The 17,638-nt window shown below is 24.6% G+C and overlaps 2 protein-coding genes across 2 annotated transcripts in view; one reads left to right on the top strand and one right to left on the bottom strand.

Annotated features, from left to right (window-relative positions):
• Window positions 1-4,934: 4,934 nt before the first annotated feature.
• On the bottom strand, window positions 4,935-13,492 carry LOC129966158 (BLOC-1-related complex subunit 7-like). Its single transcript, XM_056080553.1, has 5 exons — window positions 13,240-13,492; window positions 10,448-10,510; window positions 7,934-7,977; window positions 6,613-6,633; window positions 4,935-5,161 (listed from the first exon to the last, which is right to left on the bottom strand). The coding sequence occupies exons 1-5, from the start codon at window positions 13,378-13,380 to the stop codon at window positions 5,110-5,112; spliced, it is 321 nt and encodes a 106-aa protein (XP_055936528.1). The 5' UTR covers window positions 13,381-13,492; the 3' UTR covers window positions 4,935-5,109.
• Window positions 13,493-13,707: 215 nt separating this feature from the next.
• Window positions 13,708-17,638, top strand: part of LOC129965661 (BLOC-3 complex member HPS1-like) — a 23,069-nt gene continuing 19,138 nt past the window's right edge. Inside the window, exons 1-4 of the mRNA XM_056079758.1 lie at window positions 13,708-14,088; window positions 15,156-15,314; window positions 15,397-15,515; window positions 16,857-16,971. Of these exons, the coding sequence (XP_055935733.1) occupies window positions 13,978-14,088; window positions 15,156-15,314; window positions 15,397-15,515; window positions 16,857-16,971 (504 nt within the window). The 5' untranslated portion in view covers window positions 13,708-13,977. The remainder of the gene's footprint in view (window positions 14,089-15,155; window positions 15,315-15,396; window positions 15,516-16,856; window positions 16,972-17,638) is intronic.

Below are 17,638 nucleotides of genomic sequence, written 5' to 3'. Positions count from 1 at the left end.
GGTTTATACAGGATGTTCCAAAAGTTATTTATGTAAAAGTATAACAAACACTTTAAACAACTATTATATGGAAAATTAACATATGTCGAAATTTTATAATTCAAATTAATCAATATAGATGGAAAATTGTGTTAATTAGCAGTAGTAGTTGGATTTTATTTTCAAGGCACTGCTGATAATACTGTCTAATGGAATAATACATCCCTAAACAGGTCAGTTGGTATTTGGTTGCGTTCTCTTATAACGATTGTTCTAAATGTGTAGTTGTAGCAGGTCTTGTGCAACAAACAATAAGTTTTAGGTGTTCTCACAAATATAAAATTATGGGATGTGAGATATGGTGAATATATGGGGAATTTAACATTCTTTCTTGATCCTTCTCTTTTGCTCATTAGAATTCCATTAATATAGGTTTCCAATAAATTTATAATTCAGATTAGTACATTAATTCTGATAAGTAATGTATTAACTAATCTGAGTAATGAAGCATATATGTTATTAATTGTTTATGAAATAGTGATTAAACAATTGTCTTTATTTTTTTGAATACCCTGTATCTGATGATGTCTATTTTAAAATTCAGAATGAATTTCAATTACAAAGAGTAATACCATTTTCAGTAAAGAATGAGTAATCAGTGATGAATACTCATTCAACATTTTTTAAGATTAATTTAATTTTTTTATTGACTTCATTTCTAAGCAAATATTGAAATTGCAGCAACAGAGTCATCTCTTGACATGTATCTGAATTTTTTTTTTTAAAAAAGGAATGAATAAAAACCAAGGAAATTGTTAGCTATAGTTGACTTCTTAAATATTTGTTAAAAAATGACTAAACTGCAATTATGAATGATATATGGTCATAATGTAATGCTTTAAATTGACTTATTTGTTTGTAACTTATACCTATATTATTTTTATTGAATACAGATTGAAGTACTTTTTAACTTCATCACTTATACAATATTTATATCTATATGGTGATTAGTAAATAAAATATATCTAGAATATTTGGTATACATAAATTATAAAGATTAAAAAAATAAAACTGGAGAACTAATAATTTTTCTTAAGGAAAAACACATTTTGATGAAAACTACTTGATTTAAAAAGAAGCATAAAATTTGATTAAAGATCAAAATATAATACTGTCCTAGTCTGAAAGTTAAGTATTGTTATCAGGAAGCTAAATTATAACTATACATTTGAAAAACTAAAAATATTAGGGGAAAAAAAGCTAGTTCAGAGAAAGTGATATTAATTATTTAGTTCAAAAATAATTTTTCTTTAACTATTTAAAAATATCAAAAAATGAAAATTTAAAAAAAATGAAAAAAGCAATTATTTATATTACTTTGTGTGGACTATTGAGTTCTATACAAAATCTCATTGTATAAATCTGAATTAATGTATATATTAAAGCATTTTAAGAAGTGTAGTTGATAACATATAGTATATCATGATATAGTTGATTTTTAAAGTTATTTTATATGAATTATAAGTATTAAACCTTTTACCATGAAAAGCAAAGATAGGATATTTGCATGATATCATTGAATAAAATAATACCAGAATATTCAATTGATCATTTTGCATCAAGTAATAAATCTAGGATTCTTCTAGATATATCAAAATTAATAATATAATATAGAATGTTTAAAATCCGATATTTTATGGCATTTGTTTTTTTTTCACAATGCACTTTTAATACAGTATAATTTAAATGGTAAAACATAAATGACATGTGCCTTTCAATTAAATTTTTATGAAAGTTTTGCTTCTAATCGTAAAATTTCCAAATGCATGCTGCATGCACACAAAATCAAATGAAGCTATACATATTTCAAATTCTTCAAGCAAAATGAAATGCTATTACATATTATTAGAATTGTATTTTAAATTTAAAAAAATGGCTGCAATTTTTCGTTTTTGAAATTATTAGGAATAATTTGATCAATAAGGATAAAGCTAATGTTTGAATTTTTCTTTGTCATTTATTTTAAGAATGAAGAATCACATTTAAGAATTCTTTGTCATTTTATTTATGGATGATAAATATGTTTGTACTGCTTGAAACACAATTCATTTATCTATTCACAGTACTACATATTGATCTCAAAACATATATTTAGAAATCTCCATGTTAATTTATTTTATATGTGCAAGTTAAAAAATTATTATCTGCATATAGTAATTTTATATAATTGCATATCAAAGAAGGGTTTAGAAAGTAAATTTGAAACATGAGAAAATATTAACCAACAATATGATAGAAAAAAACTGCAAAAATTTGAAGGTAAAGTCTAACCATGAAATATGTTTAATTTATTTATGACATTTTACCATGAATTTCATAGAGATATTCAAAATAATTAAGATATTTTGATAAGAACTTAATTGTGATATTTAGTTGACACATTTATACCTCCCCAAAAATGTTTATTTAATAAAGAATTCCAGTACTTTATTTATTACTAGCCGCCTTTGGCGACCAGCCGGTTCGCCAATCTTAATGTACGTTAAAATTTTAATAATTAAATATTTTATGCAATTTCTACTTTAATAGCTTCTTCATTAAAATATTTTAAAACTTCAAATTTTGATAGTCGTATAATTCACTCATAATATTATAAAAGCCTTCAGTCATAACATAATATGTATCTCTCTAATTTTCTGTTAGCACCCGTAGAATTTATGCTTTAAATTAAAGTGGAAAGAATTTATCTTCAATTAATATAATAATATTTTTTTACTGAAACAAAGCATTTTTTTATAATCTGATTACTGAAAATAGAGTCACTCAGCGTTTAAACTTTATGGGCACTAAAGAATATCTTTTTAAATTTATGTAATATCTCAAGAGTTGGTCAACAAAATTTTCTTAGATTCATTATGAGCAGATCGATTAATTAACAATGTTTAAATTTAAATGCATCAAACACTAAGAAAATAAAACGAATCGTTTAAAATAAACGGTTGAAAACAGGTTTTAAAAAAACTACTTAAAAACGATGTACTTAAAACTATAAGCATATACAAAAAATATATAACTAACATGAATACAATTTACTTACAAAAGCATGCAACTAACCCAAAAATAATTTAAATCATCCATTGATAACGTTGTCATGGCAACGATTAGAACAGAATGCGCATGCGTGAATTTTCTTCGCCTGTTACGTAACGCAAATACGTGATTTTTTCTACGCCAGTTGGGGTAACGCTATGCGGATTAGAAATTTTTAATTTCCTTTATTCTGTTTTATTTTAATTCAAAAGTACTTCAGAATGAATCTGAAAGATTGATTCATTAACATTGTTTAATTTTAAATGCATCAAACATTAAGAAAATAAACAGAACCGATTGAAATAATCCGCCGAAAAATTTTAACCCTAGCCTCATTACTGTTGGGAGAAAAAAAAACGGAAGCCTTTCCCGTTTTTCGCTGGGGATAATGGAAGATTTTTTTGGCGGAAAAGTTGGCGGTGGGGAAAATGGAAGATTTTTTTGGCGGGAAAGTTAGTTTTTAATTAATAATTAAAATTCTAATTAAAAATTCGAAAAAAGAAACCCCAGGTGCACATTCCCAACCTCCAAGGTATACATGTACCAAATTTGGTATCTGTATGTCAAACGGTCTGGCCTGTAGAGCGCCAACACACACACACACACACACACACACACACACACACACACACACACACACACACACACACACACACACACACACACACACACACACACACACACATTGAGCTTTATTATAAGTATAGATATAGATAACGCTAAAGTTTATTTCAGTATTAAAAAAATGAAATATGTGTGTGTGCTGGTGATCTACAGGCTAGAAAACTTAATTTACAGCTACCAAATTTGGCACAAGTATACCTTGCAGATTGGGAATGTGCATTTCAAAGCGAATCTTTTAATAAATTTTAATTAGAAATTAAATTAACTAAAAATTACACAAAATTTAGACCTAATAATTTCCAAAAATATTATTGCATAAAAATGATTATTATATCAAGTTCAAAAAATTATCTTTTTAATTATATCAATATTTTAACCTATAAATTAAGTTCTTAATTTCACTAAACTAAAACATATTTTTCAATAATTTATTTTGTGGAAAATGCAAATAAAATTTAATACGCAAAAGCATATTATGAGTCATGGGAAAAAATAGTTTCTCTCAATGTCCTCCCATTGACATACATTCAAATTAAAAGATTAAGTTAATTCTTACTGAAAGTTTAATGTTCAGCATGTGTTTGCTACAAAATTGAATAAATATGATATTTTCTTTAAAATAAATGAATGTGAGAAAAAGTTATTTGTGATGTTGTAAAAGTAGCTATAATATTAATTCAATAATTCAGATTTATTTAAAGTATACATAGTTTAATATATACAGGATATTTATTTTAATATATACTTCATTCTTGTTTTTTTTATATATTAACTCAGTCAGACTTGATCATAGCAGATAATTTCTAAAATTCTGTAGTCATATTTTTAAAAAAAATATATTTAGTTCCAGATTTTTTTTCCCCACATTTATTGAAGTTTTGTGCCTTTCACTTAAAATTCAAATTTTATGGTAGCTCATAACAAATTAGAGTGACATATAGTACATTGAACAAAATATTGTAAGGCTTCTATAATAATCTGAATTATGTAACTATCAAAATTTGAAGCTTAAAAATATTATGCCGAAGAAGCTATTAAGAGACCAAGGTTTAATGGAAAATTTTAGAGGGCATTATTTCTAGTGAACAAGCTGGTCATCAGAGGCGGCTAGTATTTTATAAAACAAGGGAGGGGGGATGACAATATTAAGCAATTAATGAATTGTCACCAATATGCTTTAAAATATTCAATAAGAAAAAAGAAGAAATAAAGGAAGTCAAAAAATAAGTAAATCAATAAAATAAGTCAAATGAATTGAGAATATTTAATTATATACATTCATTATACATATTCATATATACATTTAATAAATAATATTCTTGTAATAGACTCATGCATTACAAAACAAAAGAATATAAAAAAGATCTTATGTTTCAGATATGTTAAAAATATTCAAAATGACATTCAGTAATAAGATTATGAAAGGATTTGATGCAATTGTTCCTTCACATCCTCAATAAGTAGAGCACTGAAATAAAGTTACAAAGTCAGTTGGAAACAAAACAATTATAGCAAGTTCTATTAAAAATGTTATACATTTATTAAAAGAGAGAGAGAGAGAGATTTGAAATATCTTGTTAGAAAAATTGTTGCAAGATAATGTTTTAGACTCTTTCATCTATCTTTATTTTATTTATAAAATTTGCTCATAATGATATAACAATGCATAAAATAAAGTGTATATAAAAGAATGAATTTAATATATTTGTAAAACACACATTATAAAAGCAGTAGTTTCAAAAATAAAAAGTAATGCCAGAAAACATGCTTATAATATTTTGAAAAAATTAAAATCGGAGAATAAAATTGTATGGAGGGGGAAAAAAAAAAAAAAACACCTGGTACTACTGAAAAAACTTAATTTTTTTAAAAAGTAAAATAAATGGATGATAATATACTCTGAAGTTATTGAGGAAAAATATTAAAATATAAATTCATTTTTTTAATAATCCAACATTTTTTTTCTCTTTTTGCTGATAATTTCTACTCCAGAAATAATTACATGCTAAATGTGGTATCTTTAAACACAATAGCCTGGCATTTGAGAGTTTAGAATAATTTTTTTACTCATGCATTTTGAAATTTATATTGAAATTTTATGTCACTTTTATATATGCATCAGCTTTATAATTATGACTGTATTAATTATTTTATAATTATGAATATACTATTAAAAACAATACAAAAGTAATTTCTAGGAAAAATATATGATAATATATAATTAATAACATCTGTTATGATGGCTATGAAAATTGCAACACGTATTTATCCTTAACGTCCTTTCAAGGCGAGCAGACAGGACATTTCTCCAACATTTATTAGCCAAATGTCTTTTATCTCAAAATTAGATAATCAATTGTGCTTATATATATAACAAGTGAACAAGTCAGATGGAGAGAAATGCATATTATATGGAAGTAATAGAGCTTTCTTGTGTCTGCTCAGAGGCATATTCAATATTATTGCTTAATTAGAATTGCATATGAAGTGAATATACTAAGAAGAATGCTGCAAAGTTATTGTAGTTTAATGTGGAATATATCAGACAAGTCTGTGATTGTATAACAAATAACAAATTCTTTTCAATATATTGTATGCCCGATCACAAGGAAACAAAAGCTATTGGATCTTTAATATGTGGCAGTTAACTTTTATGTGATATGAATATATTTGCCTTTATATACTTATGCATTGAGATTTCATAAATATATTACTAAGTTGAAATATCAAAATAATATATTACTTTATTAAATGTAAGATTTGATAAGCAAATATTCTGATATGATAAAATGTAAATATTCTTTCTCATTAAGGCATTATTAGAATAATACAGATAAATATCACATAAAACAGAATAAATATTTTGAAATAATGTTAAAAATTTTATTAAAGCATTTGAAGAAATGATAAATAGCATACCTTTTTTGAATGTTGTCCAATCTAAAATGATAAAAAAGAATGATTTAAGGCAAAAGGGATGTATTATTTTAATTCTTATTAAATGAAAAATAGGCACTTTCCATTTTAATTGATGATATTTAAAATGTACATCAAATGCTACAAGTTCAGTAATCTTATACAGCTAAGTTAGTGAAAAAGTGTTCATTTTATATAGCATGATTGCTACATTTTGAATCTGGGGCAACATGAAAGTGATATTTATTTAGTCAACATTTGTATTTGGCAAATGTTAATTTAAGCTAAGAGAAAAGAGTTGAAAAATATCTCTCTAGGATTATGTTATTACCCAAAATATTGATAAATTTTTGAATTTTTTTAAATTTCAAAAAAATTTATTTAAAATTTTTGAAATCTTTACAATGTTATAAATCAAAATGACAAATTTAAATTATTGATATTTTCTTAGTAAGTACTTTATGTTTTGGAAAAAAAATATGAAATAATGTAAAAAAAAAAGAGAAATTATTGTAATCACACTATTTTAAAAAGTGCACATGAAATTTAGTAAGATGTGAATCAATATTTTATCATTTTTATTTTATTAGTTTACATATGTAATTAAATAAAAAAATTTAAATAATAAAAGTTGTATTAGTTTTCTAATTTTTTAAACAGCTTTTCAATGGACACTTTTCTTTTAAATCTTTTATTCCCATGCTTGGGACATGTAAAATTAAAAAAATGTTTTTCAAAAAAATAATTTATTTTTTCATAATCTAGTTTTAGCAAAATGAGATCAAACATTTATATGTACTTTTATTATTAGTATTAATTTCCTGTTTGAAGAAAGGCATCAAAAATTCATCTAAATAGTTGAAGATAAGTCTTACTAAACAGAAATTAGACACCTTTAATCATTAAAACACACATATAAGTAAATTAGCTATTTAAAATATTCTGCATATGATTTAATTTTTTTTTCTTCACAATATGATTGAACTCCATTCCAAATGAAAGATAAAAAATATAAATTGAAATTATAAACATTATTTGTATTCAACAGGTATAGAAATTATGCTTGTTCTCAATCATAAACATAATAATTCACTGTGCAGATATGATTGTTGTTCTTAACAAGAAAATTTCTTAATACCTGTTTTATAATAAACACTATAAATAAAGATAAATCTGAAATTATATTTTAATTTGATTTGTAGGTTGTTTACATGCTGATAGTAATATAAGTTGTATAGGTCAAAAGTCAACTAACAGGTATATAATATGTTTCGATTTTTTTTTTCTTCAAAAGTATTCAAAACAGGCAAAGGAGATTACTTACTGCAAATTTAAGTGATTTGTCAACAGCTGCATCCTCTTCAAATTCTAAGGGAGAAAAAAGTTTAATGCATAAAATATCTTTAGTACATAAGAACTCACACACACACACATATATATATATTGTCAATGAATGTAGCTGGCAACTAGATAATAAACAGATAATACTATGAATAAATTGGGCAGTAAACATTGCACATAAAAATTTTATTCAGATAATAAACTAATATTTAAATAATGGTAATGTTATTAATTATTCTCATAAATAAGGGATAGCTTCTTTTTTTTTCAAAAAATATTAATTGCTTAAAATGTATAAAATAATTATCATAACATAAATCAATGAAGTAGGAAACTGTACCATTATCAATTTTGAAGAATTTAAAATTAATATATCAAAATTCCCTGAAATTAACGATTAATAAAAGAACAGTTCAGGCACAATGCAATATCTTCATAAGAAATATATCTTAATATTCAATGCAATTATGTTTGCAAGAAATATTAATAAACAGATTAATTTGGCTTTTTTTTTTTCAAATGAAAAATTCCAATAAACCCATTTTATGCAAAATATATTTATTGGATATGTAAAGACCTTTCAAGATGTTGCAGTTGCTTGAATTTATTAATCAATTATTTCAAATCTTTTTTTATTATTATTATTATGAATGAAAGAAAACTTTTAAAAATCTTCAGAAAGTATTTTAAGTCTTACACCTAGCCTTTATTGGATATGTAAAGACCTTTCAAGATGTTGCAGTTGCTTAAATTCATTAATCAATTATTTCAAATCTTTTTTTTTTATTATTATTATGAATGAAAGAAAACTTTTAAAAATCTTCAGAAAGCATTTTAAGTCTTACACCTAGCTATAGTTTGAATTTTGCATGGAAAACATCCAAAGCAAAAAGAGAATGCATGCTTGCATGTTTTAAGCATTAGAAACACGAGAAATGTTGCTAATACAGAATTAATTCTTCAATTTACAAGCAAGCTAATAGAATTCATAATGTTAAGAGGTAAAGCAATTTATATATATACAAACACATACACACACACAGGGAGAGAGAGAATGGAAATTACATTCATCAGGCATGGAAAAGCATGAGAAAAAGCTAAAACTTGCATGACTCATAATTGAAAGTAGAATTTATTATTTCATTATCTTTAAATATCAAAATGATAAAAAAATTATTTTAAAGATATGATTAAATTATTTATCACACACGTATATAAAGAAGTAAAAAAAGTGTTATGTAAACTTATATAGTGCAATTGGGAAAAGAATTGATACACTGATCTTAAGTATCACCCTAATTTAAAATTGCATAACAGTTATTTAGGAGAAGGCATCATATTTTTAAATTATGGGGCAAATCTTTAATGGAATGAAATCTAGAATCTGGAATTCTTTAGTTTTGAAACCAGAACTGTACTTAAGTGTCAATTAATTAATAAAATAAAAATAAATATTGGATTTCACATATAGTTATTTTTCTATATGCATCAAAAAAATACTACATCTTATTTTAAAACAGATGGTTAAAATTAAAATATTCCTATTCAGAATACTGTACAGAAAAGACAAGTCAATGGTTATTAGAATGCCAAATCCCAACAATACAGAAGACAGGCAAATAATATCTAGTGCATAAATTATAGTTGCATTATTATTTCTTATAAAATTGATAGATCTTAATTAACCAGCAAGAATGGATTCTTATAATCCCTAGCATCTGCACATATTCAGATTTTTATTATCTTTGTAATTGGAAACTAGAGCAAAGAAGAAAAGTGACATCTCTCTGCTTGAAAATTCAACCTTTAAGCAAGGATAATAACTGCTATCAACATAGCTTTGAATGTCTTTTGTTTCACTTTTAGATATTATATGACATGTATTTTGAAATAAAATGGCAAAAATCAATTATGCAGTTATGACACTACTTTTCAGCCATTCCAGCTTAAGACTTGATACCATAGTAAAATTTTGATCTTGAGATCATATATCATATTTCATTTATCTAGTTAATTATGTTTTAAAATTGTTGAGTCCATGCACTGAAAAATCAGACAATTGATCAAATTACTGATGCATTGTAATTAAAACTACATGAAAATCTGAAGTAAAGTTTAATACACATAGAAAATTTTGATGATAAAACTTTGTATCAAATCATATTTGTCTACCTTTGTAAATTTTTTTAAATAACCCTGTTTACATAATCAGCTTTTTTTTAAAAAATCATGTCAGGAAAAGAATTTCTTCAATAATCAATAAAAACAGTTTAAAATGTACACTAAGTGCACAAATTAAGATAGTACTTCCCGTTTCTTTTCCATTAGAATCCAAATAAATCACATTTTAATAAAAAATTGGATACTAGATTTTGAAATTAAGTTCACAATGCACTTTCTATAAACATACTTTGACTAACATTTAGCAGAAATTCATCATATCAAGTACAGGCAAATGTTGATTTTTAAAGGACAATAATGATAAAAAAAGACTTACAGTTTCTGAATTTTCTAAAGCATACTCTTGTAAAGCAAAGTTTCTAGCAGTGTGCATTAATGTCTAAAAAAAAATAAAATAAAAATTATTATTATAGTTGAATATTTACATCAAGTTTATCAACAAATTTGACATCAGAAAAATTGCTAAAGATTTAAAAGAGAAGCAATTAATAGTTGGCACACATGTATATTTTTCTGTAATTAAATATCTTTCAATTTGAAATTTTTCTTCATATATCACTTGCTATTTTATTTATCTATAAAAATGGCAGATGATTATAAATGTAAAATAAAAGTTTGCCTGAAATTCAATTTGCATATTTTATGCTATTTAATAAAATATTTCTAGAAAAAAAATTTCATATTAACTGAAATAAAAAATTCTAAGTGATAAACATTTCAGAGAATATTAACGATCTATAAATTGAAAAACTTTATTTAATATATTATAATATAGTTTTTTATTATAATATATAATATATATTTACTATATGGAACAGACAAATATAAGCAACAAAAAACAGTGATCATAGTTTTAAAGTTATTCTGATATGCGATGCACAAAGAGTACTAGCCGTTAAAACAGATATCTACCAGCATGCTATAACTAATGATTCTTAGATTACAATAAAAAACTGGATAAAAAATACCAATATCCTAATTAGAATTGACCAAAAATCTTCAGCATATTCTTACGACACACTTCAGCATATTTTTACACTTTTCAAGACAAATAGGTTGTTCAGCTTGGCTTACAGTTTAGTGATACAACAGGCAGTATTCTGAGTGCAACAAACTCATAATTAAACTTTCATTTATATAAAATAAAGCGTTTATTCTGCAATAGAGATAGAGGTTAATGAAAAGATTAATGATGGTTTAAGTATCTAAATATCCAATTTTCTAAGGCCACTAAATTGAAAGGTATCAATATGCAAGCAGATCTTTTTAAAAATTTCCTCTTCTTAGAAATCAAATAAATAAATATGTAAAAAAATAAAAAAAGTTGTAAATAATAAAATGTTAAGATATTATGAATTTTTTTATGAAGTACAATTGGTCGAGTTCTTAATGTTATTATGCTCATTTAATTATCAGAATATTAATACAAACACCTGCTTCCATAATTTTATATACAAACATAGATGGATTCATAAGAGATAAACAAAAAACAAACATTTTTTTATGAAGTTACTAAAAAAAAATATCAATTAAAAAAATATTAATATTGAAATGGAAATTAAAAAAATCTTAAAATCAATGGCTATAGAGTTCAACAGGTTTAATAATAAATAAAAGGTTTTATTCCACATGAAAGTAGAACACACATATAACAAAACATAGCTGAAGTATACACAAGAACTGCACTTGCAATAAATAACAGCAAATTGGTAATAAACAACTGTAACAACACAAAGTACTCAGACAGAACTCCAGAGAATGACTTTACTCAAATGTTCATGTATTTCAAACATTTGCTACTCTACACTAACTACAACTCTCTTGAGCTTAACTCAATTGCTGATATACTACTATTTCATTCTTGACTCGGTACTGACTAATTTCAGTTTTATTTCCTGGGTTTTTATAGTTTCCATGACAAAGAAAAGAAGATTCTAGAACAATCACTATAATTCAATGAACAATCACTAATGAATCTGTTGTCAAAATTCTTCTTTTTCTGGAAATCTTTGATTTGTCATTAAATGCGTAATCAAGTTGTAAAAGTTAAGGTCATTGACTCAGTATCCATTAGAACTATCTGTAAATCTCTTCCTCACCAAGAGAATTATTATGCTGCACAGCAACATTACAAATTCATAACAATATGTTGGAAATGGGCTGTCGTTAATGTGGATTAATTAAGCACCTTTTATATCAAAATGTTAAAATAAATTGACCTGCTTATAGAAAAAAAAAAAGGGACACTATAATGTAAGGCTAAGATATTATAATAAAGGGACATTATTTAAGGCTGTATAATACTTGAATTTGCCAAATAAACAGTTTTTAAAAAAATTACTTATAACAAGCAGAGCCAGACTAAGGCAGGGGCATACGGGGTAGTTGCCCTGGGTCCCCACATCACAGGAGGTCCCCAAATTGAATAAAAAATTTATTTTTCGTTTCCTTCTTTTTCAGTAATGAATTTCGGTTCTTCATTACTGAAGCAGGGGGCCCACAAAGAAGTTTTTGCATGGGCCCTAGTTAGATTAAGTTGGGCCCTGATAACAAAAACTGTATGTTTAAACAAAAAAAAAAATATGAATTTTAAAATCTAGAAAGGTAAGAGTGTAAGATTTTATCAACTAATGCAGGGCATGTAAAGTAATTATATACAACCAGTGAAATAGGTTATTAGTTAAAAAATAAATATTATATATGTAAATTGGAAATACATTGAAGAAATTTGCAATGTAGAATAGAAGAAATTTGCTATGAGATCAAGTACTGGTATGCATATTTAGAACATTATATTGTTAAATATATAAGATAATTCATGACAATGTCATTTTCTACACTGACAAAATTTATATATTTTACATAAAATCTGAATCCAAAGCAACTTATATAATATGAACAAGTGAATTTAGCAATGATGATACAACAGCAAAAATATGTGATGTTTTAAAAAGAATAAAGTTACACTTTTACCAATAATAAAATTAGGCAACAGACAAAATTTGGTATTAAATTAATCCTATAAAACAATTAATGCATCAAAAAAATTATTTATTTTTAATATTAATGTATAAATATACACATAATTAAAAAAAATATTAATATTACCTCGTTAGATTTAGATCCACGGACTATCTGCTTTGCTATCGAACCTGTATTGTTTACGTTGACTTGAATTCTATCTGACAAACGAGCTTTAGATTCAATAAAAAGATTTCTTGCACTTGAAGTTGATGTAGGAGCTGACATGATAGCAATAAACAGCGTTGAAATAGTAAATTCGAAAACACTGTTTAGTATTTGTTTACAGTCTTCACTTTTTTTTTTCGTCGCCACAATATGTTGTTATGTTTTATGATTTCCGGTTTCACTGAATGGTGGCATTAGTTTGGTACACCAAATGTCATTATAAAATATATATTATTGATGATGTGAAAAATATAATGCCACAAAACTTTATTATTCAAATTTATACACTTGAAAATGATTTTAAAATTATTTTCTTACTGCGAAATTTTTTTTTTTTACATATACTCAGTACTAAAACATCTAAACACTTTAGACACATGTCTTGTCACGAGTTTCGTTTCCGTTCCAACAGACATGCGTTTATTTGTTTACAAAGGATGCAAGAATTTTGGCGGGAGACTTCTGTTAGTTATTTGCTAACTAATTTATTCGTGTTTAAATCTGGAATATAACTATTGAGACAAAAGTAGCTTTGAAATGATGGTTTCTTATTGAATATTTTTTAAAAACGGCATAACGTTATTCATTTCGAACATTTTATCATTCTGCATATGTTACCTGTTATGTAATAATTGCCTTTTATAACGATATCGTAATATGAAGGGGGTTATGATATTTGACAATTTAAATGACTTAGTTTTTTCAGATGTCGATATTGAATTATCAAAGCATATCCAAAAACTTGCGATGAAAGATGGCTTACTGGAGGTATAAAAAGCTTTTTTTGCATAAGTATACATATGTTTTGTCATTGTGGTGTAATTTTTTAAAAAAATAATAAAGTGCCTTTAAATAGCTTAAGCTGCATAGCGAAAAAAAAAAAAAAAAAAAAGAAAGAGAATTTTATAAAATCTGATATTTATATTTTATATCTATTAGATAATAAATAGTAATGAAATTCATTTTTTGTTTGTGTCTGCATGTACCTTATATGATAGAATAATGTACCTATGACCTTATATGATAGAATATTTTCTGCCTTTTACCAGAAATATATTAAACTGAGTTTTTTATCAACTTTAATAGTACCCATTTAATCCTTTGATGTGGTTTAGGATATGTTATGGATATATTTTATGTTTTTTTCATTTATGGTTTTGATATGGTTTCCTTGGTCATAATTCTTAGTTCTGAACTTGCCCTGACTGATATGATCATAATATTTTTGAAATATTTGTAATGCATCCTAGAAATTTTTTATCAGTCTTATCTGTATTTGTAATAATTTCTCATTCATTATTATGTTAATGTTCCATCATATTTTTCATAATTTATGTATCTTATTATTCCTCAAACAATTGTAGAATCTGCTCCATTTAAAAGGTATTTAATTGAAACAATTAAAACTAAATTTATTACTGAAGGAATGTTGGAAAATTTAATTATCATTGTTTAACTTCTGATTTTTATCTCTTGATTAAGTTAAAAGGAAGATTCCAATGGTTAATATTGAGTTAAGTATGAAAAAGGAAAGAAAGAAAGAGATTCCAATGGTTAATATTGAGTTAAGTATGAAAAAGGAAAGAAAGAAAGCTTTGAGTAAAACTGAGAATTTTGAGACAAAAATATCAAATAATTAATCATAGCAACTGAAGATATTAATACAATATTATTATTACAATATTATTTTGATATTAATAAATTTTAATTTTACTTTCTTATAAAATTTTTATTTTAAGAATAATTTTTATTATATTTGAAATAAACAACTATAATTTTTAAATGTATATATTATAAGTAATTTTGATTACATATTTTTAATTTCATTGTTTTAGGGTTCTTTCTTTGGCAGTGTTGAACAAGAGATGGATAAAAACATAGTTATGCAGCTTTTTTCACCACTGATAGCATCATATAAAGTAATGCAAGCACAATTTGGTAATCAATATAAGTACATTGAATCCGAAGATGGTATACTATTAGTTTTTGATGAAGTAAGTTTAAATTAAAATTGTGAGTTTTCATTCTTTAATTACATTATAATTTCCTTTTACAATACAATATTTTTTTATTTAGATTTTGAACTATATTGCCATTAGTATATGTCACAAGGATGAGAAGCTGGATGCAGTCCAAAAAGAACTATCATTATTTCTTATTTTTGTTGAAATGTTATTTGGTCCATCACTGCATATGTAAGATTTAAAATTTGCTATTTTTTTAATTAGTGATGTTATTTAAAAAGAATGTTTTATGTATATATTAGTAATGTTGCTGTTTTATCGACACTTTAAAGAATTTGCTATGATTGAGAAAATACGAAATGCGTTTTATTAAAAAGCTTCTAACATTTAAAAAAATTTTACATAAAATTTTTTGAACAAATTAAGCAGAATATTCTGAACAAAGTAAGCGGCACATAAAGAATTTTTATTAAGGAATATTTTGAAGCTGTTTTGTTATTGGCTTCAAAAGTTCAAGTAGTGAGAGTTGCATTAAATATATTTTGAGAAGCATGGGGGAAACTAAAAGCTTGTATGTTTTAGCTTGTAGCTAAAAGTTTGTATGTTTTTGAGCTAGAAGATCATTTACTTTTGAAATAAAATAAATCTTATTTTATATTTGAAATCAAAAATAATTTTCAGCATTCACTAATAAAGAAATTGTACAATTTTTTTATTATTTTATGAAAGAAGTTTGATGACTTCTTTCATTTACTTCTTTTTTTTTTAAATACATTTCTTTTTTTGGATATAAAAGTTTCAGATTGTGATATCTATGTTCAAATATGTTTTTAAAATAACAAAATAATTAAAGCATCAAAATATTTTATTTAAATAATTAATATACTATTTCTATGGGAATCAAACAAAATATTGATTTCTCTAAGAGTTTTGAATTTTTCCGAAGCCCTAACATTTTAGACATTCATTATGCTAGTAGATTGTACCATAGTTTATAGGTTAAAATAATTAAAAGGCAAAAGGAAGCAAAAATTGTTATTTCAAAATTCAGCAAATTACTTTTTGAATTGAAATTCATGGCAAATTTCTTTTCTGATCACATTTCCATGAGACAAAATTTTTTTCTGAAAAAAAATTTTTTGGACACTATTAATCCAACAATTATGTGTTTTTAAAAAATGAGTTATTTGATTTACAGTTACCATGCATTATATCAGTTACTCATAACATTGTGAGAATAAACAAGATAAATTTTTTTGCTATAAAATTAAAAAAAAAAAAAGATGACATTGAAATTAATTAAAATTATTTTGGTTTTCATGACATAGATTTTTATTATTATTATTTAATTCATTGATAATTTATTGCATATTTATAGAATTATTACTTGCTTCCAAAAGAATGCAAAAAGTTGTAAGCAATTTTATTTTGACATTTTTTTTTAGAAAATGTTATAGAATGTAATTTCTTTAATTAACTGTTGTATTTAATTACACTATTTATTTCTTGTTATTATTATAGCTGTATTTAATTACATAGTAATTTAAATATTATGTGTAAATTTTATGGCAGGATGAAAAGTGATATTTCTGTGTGCTGTGATTTGTGCTCTCGGTCAGATTTGGTTTCACTTATTTTGGAAAAGTGGAGAGTTTTAAGTGCAGAACAGCAGACATATCTTGTGGAAGTAAGGTCTTAGATTGTTGTATTGTATTAAAACTTTCATTTACTATTTTGTTTCTTTTTTTATGTCATATTAAAATAAAATATATTGATTATACAGATCTTATATGTATTAAATATTTGCTTATTATATGAAATATTTTTCATACTTCAAAAAATGCTGTGAATGGAAAATTTATTTCAAATAAAGTATTTTAAGAACCATTTTTTCCAGGTAAATGAAATAATATTGATTATAAAATTAAGGATTGAGTTTTCATTATATTGCATGTCTTTTGAATACATATCCTTAATTTAGGCTACTTTAATAAATTAGCAAAATTTATATTTTAAATTTGTACATCACATTGATATATTTGTTCGTAAGATTATTAAGGTTAACTTAAACAAAATCAGAGCTTAATCGACAGTTGATTTGCAATGCTTTAGAATAAATTTTATGCAGTACTTTAATAATTTATTACATTTTGCCATATATTACATTGCGTAGATTGTCACAGTAAGGAATTAAACAATACATGATAATGTCAAATGATTGTTACTTTTATAAAGTTAATATTTAATATCTTATATAATCAATAATGAATTAGTTAATAAAAAAATAATTGCTACATCAATTTATGAATACAATTTAGAATGAGATTTATAAGAAAAAAGTTTCAATATATGGT

This window comes from Argiope bruennichi, chromosome 4 (genome assembly GCF_947563725.1).
Source record: "Argiope bruennichi chromosome 4, qqArgBrue1.1, whole genome shotgun sequence".
Taxonomy (NCBI): domain Eukaryota; kingdom Metazoa; phylum Arthropoda; class Arachnida; order Araneae; family Araneidae; genus Argiope; species Argiope bruennichi.
Note: the sequence above shows the minus strand (reverse complement) of the source record. Positions and strands in the feature narration are given on the sequence as shown.

Coding starts and splice junctions, on each gene's coding strand:
- LOC129966158 (XM_056080553.1), bottom strand. CDS start 13,380: ATGTCAGCTCCTACATCAACTTCAAGTGCAAGAAATCTTTTTATTGAA. Junction 10,511..13,239: donor GTGGATCTAAATCTAACGAG/GTAATATTAATA, acceptor ATTTTTTTTTAG/ACATTAATGCACACTGCTAG. Junction 7,978..10,447: donor CTTTAGAAAATTCAGAAACT/GTAAGTCTTTTT, acceptor TTTCTCCCTTAG/AATTTGAAGAGGATGCAGCT.